Source organism: Apteryx rowi, unplaced genomic scaffold, assembly GCF_003343035.1.
Source record: "Apteryx rowi isolate R43461 unplaced genomic scaffold, aptRow1 scaffold_148, whole genome shotgun sequence".
NCBI lineage: Eukaryota > Metazoa > Chordata > Aves > Apterygiformes > Apterygidae > Apteryx > Apteryx rowi.
The window spans coordinates 471,836-496,111 of NW_020447730.1; the positions used below are offsets into that span (position 1 = coordinate 471,836).

At 39.4% G+C, this 24,276-nt stretch overlaps 1 protein-coding gene across 12 annotated transcripts in view; it reads right to left on the reverse strand.

Moving 5' to 3' along the window:
* TRAPPC9 (trafficking protein particle complex 9) overlaps positions 1–24,276 on the reverse strand; it is a 460,967-nt gene that overhangs the window by 213,078 nt on the left and 223,613 nt on the right. For 8 of the 12 annotated variants that reach the window (XM_026058552.1, XM_026058550.1, XM_026058548.1 and 5 more), the window contains one exon: positions 14,203–14,293. In XM_026058552.1, the coding sequence (XP_025914337.1) occupies positions 14,203–14,293 (91 nt within the window). Of the gene's footprint in view, positions 1–3,638; positions 3,665–14,202; positions 14,294–19,351; positions 21,313–22,478; positions 23,272–24,276 lie in introns of those variants that run through there. The other 4 variants (XR_003252300.1, XM_026058556.1, XR_003252299.1 and 1 more) reach the window with 4 other exon arrangements.

A 24,276-nucleotide genomic window follows, 5' to 3' on the forward strand; every position in this document is an offset into this window, starting at 1 on the left:
GGGTTTGGGGTATTTTGGGGGGGGGGGTGAGGATGTTTGGTAATCAACGTATCTATTTATAATGCCTCAGTCTCCCATAATGATGATTCTCCGCTAAAAGGGGTTGAAAGGAAGAATATGCAGCTATTTCTGAAGGCTTAAGCACTAGATGTTCTACATTCTTGCCAATTATAGCTAGTGAGAATGGAGTATGGGAATGGAAAAATCAGGAAAGACCTTGGAATTTTCCACYTTCTTGGGCAGTAGAAGGTGTCCAATCCTGTTCATCTTTATCTTACAGCATAAGAAAGTTTTAAAGATGTTTTATGATGACATAAACTTGCTTTTTATTTGTATCTATCAACTTACTTGCTGATATTCAAATTTCACTAGCAAGTGATGAGTCTTCCCATCATATCATTTATCATTTATGATGGAGCCAGAGAAAGCTGCTTAATGAATAGCAAGATGACTCTGATTCATTTTAATCCCTGTTTTAAAATACAAAGAATCCCGAATGGCTTTTCACCTAGACATTATTAAATCTGAGTCAGATTTTTCTGAACAAAACATTTACTTGTATTTATTTCAGTGTTTACAAACTATAATACACTCCRCCATGAGAATATGAAGTAATGAAAATTAAAGAATGTCTAGTCTTTGTACATAAAAATAGATTTAATTGACAGACACTGTTTACTCAAATTTTGTTTCTAGAGAAATGCTGAGGCCGATTCTACTTTAGCACAAAATATTTGGACCTGTACTTACATCTCCCATTTCTTTAGCGTTACCCCAGATCTCCAAAAAGTCCTTTGACTACCTATCATCTATCACTTGTCCTATCACTACAGTATCTGAGTTTAAAGTTTCTTCCCAGAAGTAGTTCAAAGACTTCATTATTGCAAGTTTGAGCATAAATAATACTATCCAACGATATCCAGAAGACTCCCATACTGGGAATGTGCGTGTTGCGACATGTGAAACCATTAATGCTAGTCTGAATTTTTGTGAAAAATGAAAATAACTGAACAATCAAGGCTCACAGTTGGAATCTGTGCAACTGAGAAACAGTCACTATCCCAAAGAACACAGTGAGCTCCCAATTAGAAGAATAAACTACACTGTGAGCTAATCTGAAGGAACAAGCAGCTTCAAAAATTCAACAGAGCAACGTTTTAGTTGCTAAAATGTTGCACTAAATGAAATCTCAGGATTTCTGTAATGCAGCTTTGGTGCCCTCATCTTTAAATTTAGATACGCAGCATAGTGAGTCACTAGCCATAGGACTCTCTAGCTTAATTCGACTGAAGGTTCGTTGATTATTATGGCGTGTTGTATGGCAAATAAACAGCTCCTTGGACAGAAACTCCAGATAAAAGATAGGGGTAAATGCCATCTGTGGCATTTTACATAAATTAGGTAATGCCACTGGATTATTACCAAGTTGTGCATGCCAAAGCAGTATAAAAGATAAAGAGAAGGATTAAGGAGGATAGTATACGGAGGTTCCAGAGTTGTTTTTCATCTCACACAATACACTGTTTTAGAAACAATTTATTAAAGCAACCGAAGGAAACCTGCAGAGGTTAGGTCTGCATGATGATCCTTTAGTTTAGTTCTTCCCTCTGTCAAAATACAGACAAACGTGGCTGTTTGCCGTGGTGCCTCTTGAAGACCAGCCTCCAGATTATCGTGTCCGATCCCTGTTGCAAGCTGTCACGTGTATCACAACGTGGCACAACCCTAGTTTGCCTCTTCTCATTCTCCCTTGCCTGCATTATGCGCATCTTTCTCAGTGGACTTCGTGGGCCGAAACTACGAGCTGTGACAGCTCCAAAGCCGCAATTTCTCATAAGTAAACAATCATATTTCTGAATTGTCTCATTTTCATTCCTTGCATCATTCTAGCATATTTTTTTCCTTCCCGTAACATCTAATGCTTGCACAGAGACTTCTGAGTATTAATGGCTCCGAGGAACCACACGGACTGCACAACCTCTCCCAAGGGCAATAATTGAAGGGGAAGGTCCAGAAATGGAAAAGTAACATGCTGCTTCTAGTCTCCAAGATTTTATCTATGGGTACGGTGAAAGGTGTAATTGCTGTATAATGCAAACCTGTATTGAAACTCATCTGTACATCTGAGTTTCCTAGCTATTCTATTCCAAGCTATAATACCAAGGGAAGTGATACAACAAGAAACAGGCATTTGGTTCCACGTTCGTAAGGGCAATACAAATACCTGGGTAGACAAATGTCACTGCGTCACTCACAACACAAGCTAGGAAAATAGGGAAAAAAAACTTGTTATACATCTGACTAGTTCTTAATCAACTTCAGGCTTCAATCCAATTCTCAGTAGACAGCTATCCAGCTGCCACGTCAACAGCCACAAGCGGCTGTTTTTCCTCTGCCTTTCTCTGGTTATGGTGTTATGCACCCAAAAATGCCAAATGTAATCAAAATTTTCTTCTGAAAGTTTTGGTGGGTTAATTATTTTGTATTTACTCAGAGTGATTACATTATCACCCATCGCAGACATTAAAGATCCTGATGTACCAGAGGAGACAGAAGCAACTTGCTCCCTACTCTGTTGTAGCTGGACTCCAACCAAAACCACACTGGGGAACATAAACTTTGAAATACATTGGGATAAATAAACTTTGAAATGAGCCGGAAGGTTTAATAGGTTGGACTCATGCCATCATTGCTAGTTTCAAATTAAAGCTTGTGAGAGAAGCAATGCTGGTCTCAGTAGCCCAGACTGTCAGATCCCTTAAATGAAAACAGAGAGAGCAAGTAATTTTGTTTCATCCAAAAATGGATAATACGGGTGAAAAGCTCTGAAAGTTTTGGAAACAAAGTCGTGTATGCAGGATTATCTATCTACCTTGTTAACGCTACTAAAGCTGTGATGGGATAAAAAAGCTGCTGAGAGATGGAAGAACGAGACTAAGCTGAAATCAGGGGTAAACCTAAAACACCCAAGGTACATAACAAATCTTCTATGTGATACATGCTGTTATGTGAAATACTAAATATTTATCATTTAGGTGATCACCTACACGGGAGATGACAATAGATGATGTTGAAAATGAAAGCACAGATTTACTTCATCGAGGCAGAGACTGCCAATGATCTGTGTCAGGAATGACCGTACCGAAGAGCTAATCGGTTGAACACTCCTTATAACCTTGTCATCCATATCTAAGAGAGAAAAAAAATACTACGACAGGCACAGACAGGGTGTACCGAGATAACTATAGGGTGGGGAATAAAAAACCTGTACTATTGAGGCGTCTAGCAGAGTTCGTTCTATGACTGCTGTGTGTAAATGCACTAAAGAAAAGAGGGGAAAAAAAGGCAAACATCAGAGACAGGGAAAAGCTATTTAAACTAAAGAACAATATTGACACAAGATCAAAAGGGCTGGAAATGAGTCACAAATAAATTTAATCTGGAAGTCCCTGCCCACGGTACGGTTCGGAGACAGCTCACCGAGCTTATAAAAGGCTCTCCAAACAGAATTAGAGGGACGTCTTCTGCAATCTATTTCTGAATTAAGTAACGTTTTACCTAAAAACGGGTATTTCATGCCACGAGCTTCATTTCAAACAGTACGTGGACCCTACGCATCACTGGTAAGCATCCATAAAGGGATTAACTTCTTTTCAAATTCCTCCTGTTAACAAAAATAGTTGATAAATAGCCAATAACGCGAGCACTGCTGCTTAACAGTTTCATTAGGAGCAGATGTTCACCGACAGACTGGTTGTTCTAGCAAGCTACAGGAAATTAGGGTTGCTAGGAAACCCGAAGAGGTCAGTCTGTCCGTTTACCTGACGACGGAGTTCAGGACGTTAGTTCCCTCTGATTGACAGCTGTCTAYGGGTCTCGTCTTCATCGGCTTTAAAAACTTTGACTATACCTCTCATTCTTTTTTTTAATTTTCGTTATTTCGCTACCCCAGTTTGGCAACAAATGCTGTGGGAGGATGAACTAGTGGATACAACTATTCTGTTCCAGGTTCAGTTTGATATAGCAAAGTGCATATATATACATATATATAGCCACATTTCATGCAGCGTGGAAGCAAGAGCTAAAAATGACTTTTTAGGTCAAACCCAACCTCGTGCACAGCCAGTTCTGGGATATTTCCCTCGTGGTTCCCAACCYGTTTCCATCATGGTGCTCAACACGTTTCCATCGTGGTTCCTGACCCCACTTTCTATCGTGGTTCCTGACACCAGTTTCCACCGTGGTTCCCGACCACCTCCACTTGGCAGCCCCACATGGAGACACGGCCACACACAGGCAGCTCCCCTCTTAGTGGGGTTTATTCATTCTGGCCGGGTCAGGCCTAAATTTCCGGGGAGGACAGGCAAGCTCCAACTGTATCTTGTTTCACCCAACAGCTCTGGATCCAAGCAGCCTAACAGAGAGGTGCAAGCGCATGGTCCACCCAACCCACCAGCCTCGGCGGTGGGGAAGGCAAAGACTCAGGCCAGGCTTGAGCTGCTCCCACTGGCGCTTGGGTGCAGCATAAAACCAGCTCAGAGCCTTCCCGTCACGCAATATCAGACTTAACAAATCCTCTCACAGCTGCCAGCATCATTCAAAGACTTCCCAGCAGAACCGGGCCCAGTGGCACCCGCCAAACTCAAGCAGATCCAATGAGCGATTTGCTCTGAAGTTGCTGCGTTAGGACATTTTACCCTTTCCATATACTGCTAAAAATTTTAATTGAGATTCTTCCTTATTTCTCCTCTCATGTCCGGCCTTGCTATAAAAATTCTGTAACAGTTCTGTACATTTCTGATATCACCGAGCCACAGCTTTATGTCATGCCATGCAAAATATATCAAGTGAYGGGAAACAACTATGGTATCTTTTGATGAAATCCCTTTTGTCCAAAGCCACGCTACAGAACACATTCACTCAGCTCTTTTTTTATATCTCAAGATACTAAAAAATAGCCCTTATCTTTCCATAACTTTTTCTAATGTATCCCTGACAGTCGGCTCGATAAGGGAACAGATACTAAAAAGAAAGGAAAAAAAAACCCAAAGCCTAAGTTCAGTACTAAGTATACGGTATCGATGAAGACTCAGAATCACAGCTCAGGAAAGATCTTCTGTTTGACAGGCTTCCTTTGAAAATCAAATCAAAAAGTTTACCTGCTTTTAATGCCTTTCTGGCCTAAAACTGTGCAATCTTTCTCTTCCAAAAAAGAAAAAGAAAAGAAAAAAAAAGAAAAAGGATTGCTACATACAAAGGTCTAGAATACAATGTAAAAGTGAATATAAGAAAAAAAGTCCTGACATTCAGTTTTACCAAAGAACTGAAAGAACAGTGGAAGAACAGGCAAAGAAAAATCACAAAATAGAGAAAAAGAAGATGGAAACAAAATCTCTGAGCTAGAAAATAGGAAATTAGCTGCCAATTTTTAGGGACTGAGACAGACAGAGCAAAAATGTGGAAGGGAGAGTAAGAGAGAGAGAGAGGGGACTGCAGTCATAGCTTATGTTTTCTCCTACGAATCTCTCCGTTCTGGTCTGCGCTCACACTGTTGAGGCTTTGACAGTTGGAAGCTATTAATTTCGGTACTACAAGGCTTACTGAGGTGGATTTATGTTCTTTATAGTCATTAACGCCCTTCTGCTTCCTTGATGAAATAAAAGAATCCTTCAGAACAAACGCTTAAAACGAAACCAACTTCCCTCCTCCTGAAACGCCGGTCCACCAAGGAACCACTGACCAGAGGCCATGCTGACCTTAACCTAAGAGTTAAAGCACATGAAGGGCGGGTGTGCGTGAAAACGCGCACACGGACATATATGTGCATCCAYTGGAAAAGTTTGTTTTTGGTAAAAYGCCAAATAAAAGGAAAACTTTCCATTTAAATCGATGGACTACAAACTTTTTAAACTGCAGCAGAACACGTGGACCCTTCTCCCCAGCTGATGTTATAATCCAGGCCGATGACCCACTGTCTCGTGTAAAAGAGGATCTGACCCAAAGCACGAGGAAGTCGGTGCAAAGGCTGCTTTTGCTTGCAATAGATATGCCATTAGGTTCCAAGCACACGCAGTATTTTTTAAAGCGAAATCATGAGCTGTTGAATGTGTCCTACACAGGCTATGCATTGCCATTATCATAGTCTCCATTCTCCTTCTCTACACCCTTCACCGTACGGTTCGTTTAATTGCTGGGCAATTAAAATCCTGCCTGATCAAAGCATCTTTCTTGCCTCTCTTGTTAATACATACATCTTTGGATTGGTTTTCCTTTTTTCTTTTCTAACTGTACACAAGCCGAATCGCACTTTTTAAAATTTTTATGCAAATGGTATCTTCTGTGTCCAGCAGAATAATACAAATCTACTTCCCGACAGATTCGGTGATATTTGGCACCAATTGCTTCACATGCCAAATTTCAATCTTGCCTTTTCAATCTTCTTCCGTACAAGTCCTTGGACCTTTTTGCAAAGTGTAACCCATTTTCATGATTTTTTCAATAGCTCTTAAACTTTTAATTTGAACGTTCAATTCATCTGTTATGAAATTTACTTCTAACAATACCTAGAAAATAAAACACCTTGCTTAACTGTGTAACAATTTATCATCCTTACAATGTTCCTCAGTCACCTCTTATGGCTTAAACGTAACGTGGTAAACAGTATTCCTACAAATAAGTACAAAGAGTGTATGCATAGCAAATTCTTTTTTTTTCCCCCTTAAAAATACAATTAGGTTTTGTAAAACAAATATTGAAAACAAAATAAGTTACTAATCAGAACAATATGTGACTGAATCAAGCATGAATAATGCATTTTCCTGCTACCACAATTTACCATTTCTTATTCTGATCAAATGCCATTATACGGTAGATTCCTCCCCACCAATATTCCTGATATAAGATTGTGCTAAAATCCTTAATGTTTTTTAAAAAATTTTAAACTATATTCATTAACGGCCAGTTTCTATTCAGCATGCTTTTATGCCAAAAGTTGCCCTACTTCAGCAATTTTTTTCCCCTCCTGGGAGACCTGGGCCTCCGATGCATTCGTGGAGATCAATCATCTCTTTTCTCTATGCCTTAATTTTGCTAAATTAAAAAAATCACTCTCAGAGAAAACGCAGTTCAAAGCAAGCTAGACTGTGTATTTGAAGTCTAAGGAGTGAACACAGACCCCACCTGCCTGACCTGCTTTCAAGATTTGAGGTATTGTTTTTTCAGGACTTCAGCTAATTTTACTCTGCGTAGTATCTCTATAATGTAAGCACAAGAGTCTCCACTCCTTGATCACCTCCAAAACTTTACTTTTACCTATTCTGGTAAGAATTCATCTTTTCTATAGGAAGTTTCCCATGGGAAGGTCCATCACAGACCTGCACAAACATCACATGCACCTTTTCTCATTGCTGAATCACAAGGGTAGCTCAGAGTAACGCTTCCTCAGATGCACCCAGCGTCTTCTCCTCTCCAATCACTCCAAGMAGATTTCTATGTTAACAGTCTCAGAACAGATAATCTCCCTTTCTGACTACATTTCATGCATTTTACTTGCAGCACTTTGGTTTTCAAAATTATCTATTGATTGCTGTGTGGTATCCTGATCCTTTTTTGGAGAGATGATGGTGCTCATCTTTGAGCCATCAGCATATTTCATCAGTTTATTTTTTTTCTTTTTTTTTTAAAGCAAAGGTCACTAATGATTCACACTAGTGAACCTGTAAAAGAATGGTCCAAGAGCAATACTCAAAAAAATCCAATAATACTTGTAAGACCATTTTCCCTCCAGCCTTTTCTCACTGATCTGCTGGAAACAGTGGCCCCGCAGCTTCAGCTACCAGCTGTTTTGGACATCCACGATGGAGGTACCCACGGGCGTTGCACCAACCTGACTGTCTTGAGCTATCTGTCTTCCATAGGAGTTTTTGTTCATTTGTTTTCACTTTATTCTTAGTAGCTTTTCTTTGAAATCACTGCTGGTCCACTTATGTCTGAAACCTTTCTCTACTAGTTCTTCCTTTCAGTTTAGGATAACCAAGACTTCAGTAGGAATTAGAAACAACAGCTGATTCAAAGTATATCACACAATGGCATATTTTGACATGTGAGAACATTACTAATGTGCCAGMTGCCCTAGTTTCATCAAGTTAGTCCCTTTTTCAATGTACTACCCTAGTCCCTTAACACTTCCCCGTAACTAAAGCATCTTGCTGGCTTGACATTGCCAAAATATCCCCCAACAGCCCGCACACAAGCTGTTAGGATATGAAAGCCTTCCCACTTCTCTTGCACTTAAAAATAAAAACAAAAAACCTGAAGATTTTTCTAAATGGATGAGGAAGGTTGGTTACCTAGTAGAATTCATCTCCCACACGATCGTTTCTCAGTTTCAAGTCTCTCTATGAACCAGACCGTGATTCTCCACGTTACGGACAGCTTGCTCTTGCATTTTTTCTGGCTGATGCTCTTGCTTTCATCCTGGCACTGATCATAATAGTCAGTCTAGTGCAATTCTAAACTAGAAATCGTTAAAGAATATTTTACTTTGATACATGAACAGAATGGTATTCGTAATTGTGTTTGAAGGACAGAAACCTAATTTTTAACATTCCATGTGAAACCCTTCAAAGAAAGGATATCTGACTCAACTATGGACTGCTAAAAGGAAAGTCCAGACCAACGTCTAATATTCTCAGAGAACGAATAGCAGGTAAGCTCTCAGTCTTGTTTTGGCCCTCAAATACCCTCCTAATCTCTCCATATTCCCAAGCACAATGCACACTTCTCCCTATATAATCCTGCAAAGCAAATGCTCCTATGAAGAGCCTATCAGCGGCTTATTAAAGGAGAAAGTACGACTCCTTCCCTGCAGTTCCCCAGCTGTGATAGGGATGCCATTAAGAAATATTCTGTTAACGAGCATTCAGGACAGTGCTAGCATTTCGTCTAAGGGGGAAGAGCAACCTTGTCGGGCTGCCCTGAGTGAAGCAAAGCTGGTAGCAGTCGTGTCTGCAGAGATCTGGCTCTTTTTAACTAGCCCCGTGGGGACAACCAGCTGTCCAGGTGTCCGGATGGCATCCACAACATACCTCTGCAGCCTTAGAGATGTGTGATTGCCTCCGCTACTTCCTGACAGACATTTTATGGTATTTTCCTCTGCATTCAGGACACTCTGATCTGACACCGCTGAGGTCCCTAAGAGTTAAACCCATGAATGGTGGAAAGAAAGATTTAATTATGGTCTGAGGTCCGACTGGAAAATGCAAAATAAAATGGATGAGTAGGTGCAGTAATTAATTTTAAGATCCATGAAATAAATAAGCTCCGTGCATTAAGAAGCGTTCCTGATTTGGTGCTTTTTAAAACAAATGGTATAGTAACAAGATAATTTATTTAAAAAGTAATACTTCTGTAAGATGCTTTGACAGACTGCCTAAGCAGACAGAACTTCCAAACCAGCTGTCATAAAAGGGACTGTATACTCACAAAACACTTCAAAATACATGTAAATCTACCTTCTCTCCTGATGCATTCACCTATGAGGCACAATTTAAAATCATCCTTCAGTTCCGAGTTTTCCCTAAACACAGTATGCCTGCAGGATGCAAGCAGGCAGCCAACTTCTTGTGAACCCCCAACAAAATGTGCAGCATTCGCCACCTAGAAGTAAATAATTAAGACTTTGGCTGTTTGGCATCACTCTCCTTAATTATGATCTGGAGAGCATTCAGTAACAGAATTGTTACTTTTCCCGTCAATCACATACTGGTAAATGAAACTTTCTGCATTGTGAAAAGGTATCCAGGCTTAATTTGAATGTTATCAACTCTCTTGAAATTCATATTATTCATATTATTTCATATTAATTCATATTATAAAGGAAGAAGTGAGGAATGAAGGAAATGAATGAAACAAAAGAATGAATGAGAGCAAAAATTTGTTTCTGGACTTTTCCTGTAGCGATGCTTGGTTAATGTCTGGTTCTTAGACCATTACTGCTTACATTGGCTTAAGAGTTTACGTATAATCATTCCTTTTCAGTTGTTCAGTTAGTTTCTCCAGGGAGAGAAAAGCTAAATATTTGCTTATCGTATTGTGTTGTACTGTATATGATAATTATTATCACATCTAGCACTTTTAGATTTGTCCACAATTCTAAATTTCGAAATCAAATTTCTCTAATAAACCTTCACTCTTCTACATATGAGGACCATCAAGAAAAGATAAGTATCCTGTCTTTACCTGGAGGTTGCAACCAATGAGGGAAGTCAGGTTTCTTCCGTTTTATGCAGGAGAATAGTTTCAAGAAAACTTTCTGCGTACAGCATGCAAAATGCTGGGAACTTCTCACCTAAGAGGCAGTTCTCAGATCTGAACGTAGGAATATCCCGGTTCCAGCCTATTCCAAGTCCAATCCACCGTCTATCCCAAATTCAGCGCATTTCAAGTTCAATCAGCAACATTTTACTCACGCCATTTGTACCTATGATAATTTTGCTACAAAATGCAGAAGAAGGCTATCGAACTGAGAAGTGTTTAGTCTCAAAATTTTGCCTCCTTGCAAAATTTAGCAACACAAATCAAATAAAGATTGAAAAAATATTGCAGTGCAAGCAACTCCGAATGCCGCCACCCGACCCTTTCCAAATCTAACCCCAGAAGTTGCATTAACATATGTCTTAGAAGAGTCATTAAACTCTGCAGGCTATGTTTCTTTGATTTGATGATGCTAATATCGTCACCTTAAAACCACGTCTATGCCTACATTTGGTTTGTTGCCCAGCAGTAAAAAGAAAATATGTCATAAATTTTAGAGAACATTGAACTTGCTGGTGTTGAGCAGGATTATGTTTTTCAATTACGTGTGATTTAATAACCTCCCTAATAGACAACTCCGTTTTAAAGAGATGTCCTAAATCTTAAAATCAATTTTAACAACACATTAAGAACTCTCACTCTGCCCTTTGACATATTTTCTTTTTCTATGCTCCTTTATGTTTTAAATATTTTTCCTGCCCAGTCATCTACATTATATGAAATCACAAACAACACTGCCCACCAAAAGCCACCTTTTCCCTCAGCACAACTACTTTTAGAGCTGACTTCTAACCCTCAGACCGACATTTTAGTGCCACTAACTTTTAACAGTCTTCCCTTGTATTTAATGCAAAGACAGGATTGTCAAATTTACATAAAAAATTATTTCAATGTGTTTTTATAATTTTAGAAGTGTAATATTGCTCTAGTATGAATTAAATATGTCAAATTTAAAAGGAATTCTGAATTCCAGCTTGTACAAGAGCTGGTCTCTTTTTAATCAGAATCCTATTAAATATTCATTCATGTTTCAGTGTAAGCATATATAATGCAGAAAACCTTTCAATGTAACCATCAATATGGCAAAAATCTTGAATAATCACAGAATCAATTTTACTGCGTAAGACTAAGGCAACATTTCTTAGCCAAAATATGCAAAGATTGCATTAAAATGATTGCTAGCATTAAATAAAAATTAAAATGCAAGCAATTCTTACCTACCTAAAAAAGAAAACTCAAAGCTGAGCAAGGCTGTAATTACAAGAAGTGTTATGATTAAGAGAAAGAAGCACCTCAATCTGCTGACAGTACCATATTATATTATTTTTACAGCTACTTTTTTTTTTAATCAATAACACCAAAAAAGGGGAAGAGGCAGGAAAAGAAAACTTGCAAAGAATTGCCTTAATAATTATATATATTAAGATTATAGCTCTTTTCTCCTAGAAATCTTAATCTTTAAAGAACTTTTAAGATTGCTTTCCTAAGTTTATCATCCTGTTGGACCTCAGTGTAGACCACCATCAATGAAAGAGCTGATTCCTACAAGGTAGTTGAGATCTCTAATAAACCACACGAAAACAAAAATGCTACTTCCATTACTTCCAAATTTCGGGAAAAAATAACACAGGGATACCGAATTCACATTTCACATTACATCTCAGATGATTTGAAACCCCAAACCCTTTACTGTGCCTAAATGAGTTGAATGGGAAATACATTCTGGCCAAAGCGCCAGTTCAAACTCTGGCTGACAGCGTCACACCGGGTAAATACTTGACACACACACACATGCTTGGTTGTCCAGACAGCCCGACAACTGCTTGCTACTCCCACCTACCAAACTGAGAACATAATCTTTAAATTCTTATCCCATCCTCTACAGAAATAAAGATAGTGCCCATCACCATGGAGCCCTTTCTAAGGACCCCCGTGGCTCTCCTTATGGTGACTGCAGGCAGGGTTACCTGGCTACAATGTAGTAAAATCAACTAAACAAAGATTTAACTCCCAAATATCTGAAGTTATAGTTAATTAAAAGAAACCTCTCCATCGGTTTTGATTTTCATTTTCCCTTCTGTTTTCAAGAAGAATGGGGCATTTAATCAAAACGTTCTTTTCAATAATCTCCTCCGTGAGTTACATCTTTTACGTGGGCATAATTTTTATATTATGCAAAATAGATAATATGTTCAATAATGATTTCAGATTTAGAAAGTATTAGACATGAAAACAAGGCAGAAGGCAGACTTCTGCCAAACCAGTATTTTCTGCTGCAAAAACTTTCCAAAAAAATTTAGCCTTTTTCTCAATCTCTTATCTTACTTTCTTGACAATGTCACCACCCCTAAGCAATCTGTATAAGGATATACCATATATACGTTGCGGCAGACCAAGTATTTGAGATCCCATAGGATCTCCCTTTCTCTGATTTGTTTAATATAGAAAATCACGGTGTAGGTCATCCTCAGCCTGCAGACTGTGTCAAAGGATTTTGCAGTGGTCTGTGGCAGCGAGTGTCACAGGCTTTAGGTCAGTGTTCATGTGGGCTGAAACCTACAGGAACAAGGACGCTTTAACCGAATTAAGCAGCAATATCAGGAATTACCAACTGCACAGGCAAGCTGATCTTACTGTAAATCAGCACCGCATTCATGTATTCCAGGGGAGCTCAGCAGACTTGAGATGACACCAAAGCGACCCGTTGGAGATGGACCTCATAACTCACGCCTGACACAAGCCACTTAGTTCACGGATTAGGACCAAGACGACCATGGCCAGTGCAAGTCCTGCAAGCGAGGGCTACCAAACCCCTGAGAGTCTGGCATCAGTTAAGGGCAGAGGTTAAAGTCTGACATGTACACAACACACTACTTTAAACCATTACCCATTTTCATGTTCTCACCTTACAAATTTTAACGTACCAGTTGAGGATGGTCTGTATGCTTGAAAAATAAAGAGCATTTAAAGAGCAAATACACATAAATACTGGAGTTTGGGGTTAGAGTTTGAGGTCTCCTTAGCTTTAACAGTTAACTCAGCCAATAGTGACGTATCACTGTTCCTTAAAATTGGTCCTCTCTAGGTCATTAAATTCATTAAACAAGGAGTATCCAGTTAAACTTGCTTTAAACACAAAAGGCTTTGAAAACAATTTTCTGATGAACTGGAGATTTTCTCGGTAAAGTGTCACTGTAATAGAAGCGTTGGAGATAAAACATCATGTTTCAAAACCTCTAAATAAGCCTTGTTAAGAACTTCAGACAGAAGTCACATTTTCATGACTCTTCAGAATTAAACTAATTCAGTACTTCATAATTTGAACATCATTCTGAATGCACAATTAAGGGAAGTTGTTCTTCTCCACTACCCAAAGTAATAACCTTTTCTGTGCTTGAAAAGCTAGAGTAATGGAAACGCCTAGATTATGATAATAAATATACCACAAAGTTTATTATAATTCCATATGAAAACATTTTAAAGATATTACTCCGTAATACACACTATCAGGTAAAGGAAAAGTTTAAGCAGCAGCCAACTCTCATACAAAACCACCAGGACCACAAATTACAGGAATAAGCGCGTACCCTGGTCTCACAGTTGCTATCACCGAACACTGACACTTAAAATAAAATAGACTCAATTTTATGTTTATCTTCAGCTAAGCAAAAATATCCAAAGAAAAAAACCCTAGCAAATCCTTCTGTATGATTGATTGAAAATTAATTGTAAATGAAAACTGTAGCATTCTCATACACAGCACTGTATGCTGTAACAGGTTTGATGATTTGACGTTACAAAGAACATTATTAAGGAGAAAATACTGCCAAAAATTACAAACCAATACATTCTCAAAAAAGGTCATTGATAGGTTTTCATGTTACTCACCCCACTGAAGAGGAGCCAGCTGTAGATGCTCTAGGACCAGTTGATTGAGAACGCCTTCCACACTGGCTTCCCCTTCACGCTTCAGAGAAGGGTAAATTAGAATTAAGGAAAACTTTGATTCAGAGAGCAAAAATAAAAAAAAAAAAGAGCAGGTAATGCACACAACTTTTATTATTGAAAAACAAAACTGCATCCTGGAGACTCATTAAAGGTTAAGGCTACAGACATGGTCTTATTAACCCATGAATTGGCTGACGATAATAATTAGAACAGCTGATATCTTCAGCTATCCAGATGACAAATTAAGAACAGTTTGAAAACAAAAAGGGTTAAATTTAACAGGGCAATACAAATCAGAACAAATGTGTGATGGGATAGCTGTGAATACTGGCTAGGTGCCAGTTCTGTGGAGGCAGAACTAAGGGCAGTGAAGTACTTCAATAGCCTGTTGGGAAAAGCAGAATCCCTATTTTTTGAAGGACTTCCAAAACAGGTTCTAATATAAAAGGTTAAACAATATCCAGTGTTTCCKAACGATAGTATTTTCCATTTAAACAAATTARTAATAATTTCCTGTGGGTTGTATCCATCAAAATAACACTTGTTTTAAACAAAATTAAGGTCATGGCTACCTTATAAACTCAAATGCATTAGAGGCACGGGACGAATAGCTGCCTGTGGGCTTTAACAACACTGATGGAAAATCAGGCAAACTTTCAGCTCTAATCTTGGATGTTAGGAAAAGCAGCCTTAAATTGGGTTCCTGATTCAGTTAAACCTAAGTCCCAGGATCAAGTACACTTGGTTACCAGCGAGTGTCAAGTACAGTGCGCTGCCATTGAACAGACAGCCTCTAACTAGAGAGGAGAACGGATAGTGTAATCCAAAGACGCATCCAGCATCCTTGAGATGAAGAACAGGGTTGAGCCAGGAAAAGAAGACTGGTCCTCAGACCCTGCGCCCAAGGCAGTGGAGATGGTGGAGCTGCCCTAGCTGCTGGAATGGATCGCCACTGCTGCATCAGTGGTGACAACTGGACAGGTGAGGTATCTGACAGCAGGTAGACATCAGCTCTGACCAACCATCAGGAACACATCCAATAGTACCCTGTGAACAGTTTGGCCAAGGATTCACGAGGCTTATGTCCAGGCCTCATCAGCTACAGATTAACTCCAATTCTGCATTTAATTGCTCCAAAACCATCTCTCTCCACTTCCGTGAACTATCATTCTGAAAAAGGAAAACCTATTTYGGCAGTCAGAGTTTCAGAAAAAAAGGCCAGGAGCAAACTCGCTCAATACCCTAGTCCTGTAAGTCAGCTGCTTTCTGGAAGACAAGGTTTATGTCACCAACTTTGGAGCTGATGAAGCATACTGTAGTTGATGGTGAGTGTCAACCAGAATGCACTGGTCTTGCACGCGTGGGGCGGAAGCCAGAAAGGCAAATCATCTTTTCCAGAGACATGACTTGCAAGCCCRTTGCCCAGGTAAGAGTAAATAGTTACCCTTATGGTACAAAGTTGTACCAAAGCCAGTGAATGCAGCTTTTCATTGATATCATCTAAATATTTATGGTCTCTAACACCATAAATACCTTAATCTCTTACAAGCATCCAAATCTAGAGCATGGGTCAGATCTGTCCAATATCAGGCATTGCTCTCCTTATTAGAAGGTCACTATAAATTTTGGGTGGCTGCAGAATTTCAAGGTTACTGAGCTAAAGTTTCCACTGGGAATGAACTCTCCTTGGGTCAAAAACAGATCACAGATTTCCTGTTTCTTTAGTTAGCACTGCCTGTCTTCTGGGGTACAAGATGCGACTCTCAAAAGCATGGAAAAGATAGATGGAATGATCACCAGATGCCAGAGTATCTTTTCCTCAYGGTAGGCAAACCTTATAAGGTTTGCAGATGCCACCTCTTCGTTTGGGAATGCACATATTGCTGACAACAGAGATCTCAGGAGTAACTCCCACTAAACTCAGCAAATGAAAACCTAAGCGCTTCTCAAGCTTTTCAACCCACGGAAAAAAACAAGAAAAATAAATTAAAAACAACAACAACAGAATGAAAGTACTACAGAGAGGTTGGGAGGCAGTCTGCCTGGAACAGGAACAAGAGGCCCCTATCTCAGGTAAGTTGAGAGGAACGGATGGACACAGACTCAGAAATGCTCCTTTTCCAACTTATCAATCTTCAAATGAAATAACCATTGGTAAACAGGTGTCCAACCGTAATTAAGGGCTTAACTCTTCTTGATAGCAAGATAGATCAAGGTTCCACCCAACTATCCCAAAATTACTGGAACTGTCCTACTCAAAAAWAGATCTAAGATAGAAGAATCTATGMGCTTTTATAAACCACTCCTAAGCATGATCCAATACTTTTTCTGCAAAACTTTGGAAAGAGAAGCACATAATCTGACAGATAAAATATCTTCTCCTATAAGTTATTCAAAAGAAAATGAACAGGTACTGCAGATAACTAATTTCTACCACAGGACATAACTTTAAAGGACRTATAGGAGGCAAAGAAAAAGTCTTAAAAACCTCAGATTAAAATGAGATCTAGCAATTAGTGATTTTTAGACTAAGAACTGAAGGAGATGTATAAGAGGGGGRTCAATACAACTTTTTTTTTTCTAAATAATCCTCATTATGGCCTCATATGGACTGAAAAATGTCTTAAATAGCTTTAATTTCCCTAAAAGGACTACAATTGAAAAATTCACAAACCTCAAAGAGCCTGAAAGCCCTAAATAACATTAAAGAAAAGCATCTATTTGGAAAATTGAAGGCAACAGAACACCACTTCCAAAAAGTATCACTTCTGGAAAATAAGACCTGGGACACCAACACGACAGAACAATTTCCATAAACCGAGTTAGAGGACAGAGAATACATAATTTGCATTACTTTATAGAGATAGCAGATAAATATTTCTTTTACCACATCTTTAATGTAAGGAATATAAGTAAGTGAGAGAAAAACTAATAAAAAGGCAATATTTTAAAGAAGTTTTAAAACAGAGTGGCTGCCATTAACTGTAATGTTAAACTAACTTAACTGTAATTTACTTACAACTAGCTCACAGTGGTGCCTAGAATATTACAAATTTTTACTGCTTAAAGCTCCACGGAAAGCTTAATGTCTCAGATACCATTATAAAATGACTATAAAAAGGGTGATTCTCCACACTTTAGTATCGGTAAATGCTATCAAAGCAGATCCGTGTCTTCATAAGGAAAACACATTTTGCAATTTCAAATTCAACACAGCAATGCATCTACAGCTTATTTACTAGAGCCAACTTCTTAAAGGTTGCGCAGAAGACTTGCTACGCACGCGATACTTCTTCAGAGTCCCACTGAAAAAAAAGTAGTAGTAGTTCTCCAGGGTGGTGGAATAACCAGAAGAAAGTCTATATTTAAACCAGAAGAAAGTCTATATTTAAGCCGCTATTACTCCTCTATGACAAGCACTTACACTGATTAAAAAAATATGCGTACCTATGCCTCAAATAATACAAAAAGAGCGTACCTACACTTCCTAAGTCCTACAGCCCATTTTGGGCTCCCCAGTACAAGACACTGAAATAATGGACAAAGTCCCCTGGAGGACTGCCAAGATGGTTAGAGGGCTGGAGCACACGACAGATGAGGAGAGGTTGAGAGAACAGGGTTTGTTCAGCCTTAAGAAGAGAAGGCTAAGGAGAAATCTTATTGCTGTCTGTCTTAGCGGGAGGGCATAGACAAAATGGACGAAGACTTTGCTTGGAGTGGTAGGTAGAAGGGCAACGGACACCTGACAAATTGGGAACACCTGAAACTTCAATTAGATACAACGAAAAAAATCTTCATATTGAGTGGGGTGAAAAGACACTAGAAAAAGGTTTCCCAGAGAGGCTGTGGAATCTCCATCCTTGGGGATGCTTGAGTGGACAAGGCCCTGCACAACCTGACCTACTTGGACCTGCTTTGAGCAGGAGGTTGGACTAGATGACCAGAAGAAATCCTGTCCGGCCAAAATCATTCTATGACTCTGTGACAAATAATGAAAATAAAGTGTAATTTGTATCCAACTTTATCTTATTCTCAGTGTTACAGGAAAACAATGATCTTTATTAAAATCTGTATTAAAACAATGGTCTAAGCTTTTTCATATCCATTCTACCTCTATGACATTCTCTCACACACATGCAAAATTAAAAAGTAAACAGAAATTTAGAATAACCACCAAGATGAAGATTCAAAAGACCCTGCGTATCTAGCTCCACTTAAGCTCTGCTGCAAAGTAGACTCAGAGACAAAAATCCCTTAAGTTGACAGAGGGACTCAGTACGGTTGGTATGCTCTAACCATGCCAAATGGACACAAATAGCATTGAATTAAATACTATCGATCTGTGTCTCCTGAGTATACATCAGACCACTAYACAAAATTGCTCGTTTAGAGGCACTATGGACTGAACAGTGTAGCAAAGGCATCGCCTTGGAGTATATAAGTAACCGGAGTGTGCAGTAGTAAAATCAGAGAGCAAGAAGGAGAAAAAGCCTAACTCAGCTTGCCTGTTTTCTAAGAGGAGCCTCTGGATGTCAGTTAAAGCAAAACCCTTGGAGCAGCGAGTGCCAATATACCCTTTCGTTCTTAGCTCAAAGGGGAACCTGGTACATAACAAAATTGTACGATCTAGAATTTCAAATTCTTTGAAAAAATTGCACAGATAAACAGAAGTACAGATTGCCGAAGTCAAGTTGGACCTTGCAGAATACGTTAACTTCAATAAACCTCCAAACGTTTCGCTGAACTCTCACTGTGATGAAAAACTTGCCATTCCATCGGAGTCACATGCTTAAATGTCTTTAGGGACCTGGGCCTTGGCTCCTACCACATAATCTTTATCATTAGCACCGTATGCATCAGCCTGGGATGAAACAGTTGCCTCGCAGTTTCCAGTGCAACTGTTCATATTTGGCAGTTTAAGACACCATATTTTTATTTGCACAAGCAAAGTTTCAGCTGGGGCCTCAGAGCCAAGGAATGCATAGCTACCTGATGCTGTTTCGAAACAAAAAGAAAAAAAAAAGAAAACCTAATTTTTTAGAGTACACCTTTATTTCATGTTTCTTTAGCAACACAACAGATTGTATATAATGCAAAGTGTTTCATACTGAAAACCTGAATGACAGTCAAATGAACTAGTTATTTCCCTAAGGCAAAATTTTGTCTTTGACAATATCTTGATTGTCTCACGCGTGCTTGGGTATCCACAACCATAACAGCACATGCTACCTGAAACCTGTTGCTTAAAAAGACCGGGGATTATATTTTTTAAAAAGGTTTCTATCTTAAAATTGCTGATTTTTTTTCCCTCTGCTATGCAGCACTCCACCTCTTGCATCCTTCTAAAATTTATTCTCAGTAACATATTTCTCCRTTCCTCTGCAAATAAATACAGGTGGAAGCAACCACACCAACACAAACAAATTAGGAAATGTTCATAAATGTTGCATAAATAAAATTTACACTAATGAAAAACAAATTTAAATGATTAATGATCACACTTTACTTATAGCAGTAGCCTTGTCATATTTTAAGTTTTCAGCTTGATTATTATTGTGGTTCTTTATTACTAAAACTAATTACACAGAGTCATTAAGGTTCTTAAATAACTGTTACTATTGCAAACAATTGTTGATGCTAAGAAGCTGCATGGAAATGTAAAGCTCCCTCCAACTGAAGTATTTCTAAGGAAACCTTTCCTGATGTACAGAAGTACCACAACACGCAATATTTTCATAACCGGAGGTTCATAATTATGACCATGATGAAATCATTAAAAGCTGCACAGAGAAATGGTTAGAAAAGCAAATTTCAATAACAATTATCAATGGTTTGCTGTCTAGCCCCGACAGCATATCAAATAGCATAACTCAAGGTTCTATAAAATACCTAATCTTTTAAATATTTTGATTAGCTATTTAGATGATGAAACAAAAACAATCCATAAAATTTGTGCATTTGGAATTCAGAATTCAGAAACTTAATAAACTAGTGCAACTTACCAAGATCGATTAGATGAAATTCAACAAAGAAAAGCTCCAAGTGTCAGGAAGAAAGCAAGAAATTCATAAATGGAGGTTAGGAATAAATGCCTAGCAGAGATCAGTTATGTTGGACCGTACGCAAAATACTGATTGGTATCGACAGGGGACACTGCCGCCAGAAGACAGGTCTAGCTCTCGGAGTACCCGACACATTTGACACACAGGAGGTAAATCTCTGATTCCATGAGAAGCCTCACCTGAAATGATGTTTCCAGCTTTGCTTYCCACTCATCATGAATATTGCTGACACGACTGAAAGAAAATATGGTTTGAAGAAAAGCTGACAATTGGCTTTAAATATAGAAAGTAAAAACCAGAGGAAGGGACACCGAATACAATTTCCAGAATGTAAGAAACACTGCAAATATGCCAGGCTTCATACACATCACTAAAATTAATGCTGAAGTAAGAAAAACCCTGTTAGAAAAATTAAAAATGGAACGTGATATTTAAATTGGCAGTGGGGCTCTCATTTTTAAAGGCTATTTGAGCCGGGCTTAAAATGTTCTCCCAAACATTATAGTCTCATTTCACTGAAATAGCAATTCTTATTTGATCTGGGAAGCAGATTAGAAAATTTCTCAGACTGAAACCAAACCTGGACAGAGGAGGAGACAGGGGAAGAAAAGACAGTTTAGTTTGCAGCAGACTTATTCTCTGATCCAGKTCACTGTGAGGCTGCATAAATCACAGAATAATTTATATTGGAAGGCGACTCTGGAGGTCAATATCCAACCTGCTGCTCAAAGCAGGGAAAATGTCAAAGTTACAACAGCGTGCTCGGAGCCTTGTCCCGAAGTTTTAAATATCTTCAAAGACAGAAATTTTACAGCACTTCTGGGCAACCTTTTCTCCTACTTGACTACCCTCATTGTGAAAAGGTTTTTTCCTAGTACCTGGCTGGAATTTACTTGGCTGAAACTTGCTGCAGTCGCCTCTCATCCTTTCACTGTGCACCTCTAAGAAGAGTCTGCTTCCGTCTTCTCCACAGCCATCCTCTGGGAACCTGAAAAAAAGCAATCAGATCCCCACCTAGGCCTAGCTTCTCCAGGTTAAACAAATCCGGTTCTTTCAGCCTCTCTTCACACATGCACTAGTCTCCTGATTGCATTGGTGGCCTCCCATGTCCTATTTTCAGTATCTCCATCAGTCTGAGARACCAAAACAAGACCGCATTCCAGCTGCACACACAGGAGTGCCAAGGGGAGAGTAACAGTTACTTCCCCTAACTTGCTGGATATATTCCCATTTATGCAGGACAGGACGGTGCRAGCTGTTGTCAATACAAGGGGATATTGCTGACTCCCGTTCAACTTGACGTCCAAGAGGACCCGATGTTCTTTCTGCAAAGCAGCAGTCAGTTCCTAGCCTATATTGACGCACAGAATAGCTACATTCCAGGTGCAAGAATTTCCTTTGCTTTTTGTTGAAGYTCATGAGGTTTCTCCAACCCATTTCTCCAGCATGTCAAGACCCCTCTGAATGGCATCCATGTCCTCCAAGATATTGGCAGATCCCTCCAATTGAGCATCATCTGCGAATTTGCTGAGGGTGCGTTCTGTCTCATCATCCAGGTCTTCGATAAAGATATTAAGCAATATCAGTCCCCGTATCAAACTCTGAGGAATGCCACTCACAAATGGCTGCTAGTTAAAATCTGAACTGCTGATCACAACCCTCTGTACCCAGCAGTCCAGCCAGTTTTCACCTATCTTGTATACCAGCCTTCCAGTCCACACTTCTCCAGTTTGGCTACTGATCACCAAACTGTTTGTCATCTCATCACAGAAGGCAAACAGACTGATCAAGGCACAGCTTGCCTCTGGGATATCTGTGCTGGCTGCTGCCAATCACCTTGTCCCTCACAGGCCTGGAAGTGACTTCCACRAGGATAGTGCCATAACATCCCTTGGGACTAAAGGCAAATCATGAGACCTCCCCTCGTCATGGTCACTGCAACTTTTCAAAGATRTTAGGAATCAGTCTCCCGATGATCCTGGGCAGCTCCCTCAGCACTCACGGATGCAGTCCATTCAGTTCCATGGACTTCTGTGTGCTGAGTTTAGTGACGTGGTCTCTAACTTCTTCTACCACTGTTACTACTTCTCCCTCCCAAATTCTGCCATTAAGCACAGAGCTTTGGTAGGCTTGAGAGATGACTTTGATAGGAAAGACCAAGGCAAATAAGGCACTGAACATCCCAGCCTTCTCCATTTCAGTACCTTTGATTACAAAGTTGCCCACCCTCTCAGCAGTGGGTTTGTATTTCCCTTGATTGTCCTTTTGTTGCCAATGTACCTATCGTGCAGGTTTGGTCCCGCTGCCACCTTCCAWACATTTCTTTTTTGCATTTGAGCTCTGTCAGCTCAGCCAAACTATTCTGATGCTACGTCTTGCTTGAAGAGTAGGATGTACCTTGTTGACCACTCGGAAACTTTGCTTTGAGAAGGATGTTCTTCAAGSTCAACCAGCTCTCCTGGGCCCCTCTGCAACCTGTACAATCCTGCCTGCCTACCAGTTCTCCAAAGTCTCCTCTCYGGAAGCCCAGAGTCATTACTTTGCCACCTGCTTCCTCACTTCCCTCAGGATATTTAACTCCACCACCTTGGGGTCACTGTAGCCAAGGCTGCCATCACACTTCACATCCCCAACCAGACCTTCATTATTTGCAAGTAGCAGATCCAGCACAGCACATACCAAATCAAGCCATCTAACACCTGTACACAGAAAGCATCCCTAACACACTCCAGAAGTCTCCTTGCCTACAATGGGAAGACTTCTTCCAGTTCTTTATGGAAGACTTCACCCACCTTCTCTTTTGGATCCTCCTTCTCTGTTGTTCTCYGACTGCTCTTCAGGCTTCGGCCTCCATCCTGCAAGGTACCAAGTTGAAAGCCCTTCTCACTAGACTAGCAAGTCTGCTCTTACCTTGCTTCTTCAGGAGGGTGAGAAGAGGCAGCCAGAGCTAGAGAGGGAAAGACTGTCCATTACAAGAGCAGCAAGAGTTATGCCAAACTGAACTAAATACAAAACTGAAGCATAAATAACTTCTTGATGACACCTCTAGCCAGGCATTTCTGTGCTTCCTATGAAAAATCCCTTCAGCCATCTGAACGTTGTTAAATCTTTGCATATTCTTCTAAAAATGAAGATCACTTCCATGTGACCAAATTCTCTGAAATGAGTTTGAGCATAATTGAGCTTCTGAAGTCAAAAGTAGATGGCACAAATCAACGGAATATTCTGAGGAGTAATCATCTCTTGTGGGTACAGACCACAAACCCTTCATCTTCCACCTGCGGAATCTGACATTTCTTAAGCTAAGAGTCTGAGTCAAGTATCAAGTATCAATATAAAGATGCAAATCTTAGAGCACTCTGCGACAAACACAGCACCCTAGAAACTTTAAAAGACACTTAGCACAGATGCTTGATCCACAAGTCCGAACGCATAGAAGCTCCATGAGAAAAATATGAATCTTGTTTAAAAATATTTAGAAAATATAAAGAGACGCGTAAGTTGAAAATATTAGCCACCTTAATACTACATGTGCTCCATCTGTTCAAATCCTGTGTTAAAACAACAAACCCTGGTTTTTAAGCTGATACCAGATGCCATTTACCAGATGCTAAAAAACAAGACAGCGTGTTCTTAATTTAAATTATCTCAATACACGTATAATCTCAGTGATACTCTAAATTAAATTACTCCAGTTTCTTTTTAATTGAAAAGGCATGGCAGTAAGCTTTCTCAGAAGACGGTCTATTTTCCTAATAATTTTAATTTTGTCAAAAATGCACAAAGGTTGAATTGAATAGTATGCTGTTTCCTGAGCTCCTGCCTCCCGCCCTGCAAAAGTATAAAATAAAATATCATGCTTTACGATACTTTTGCAAATGAAACATTGAAAATCTCATGATTTGAAGCCCTGAATATTTCAGTGGATAAAACAATGGAAAATGTACTTGCC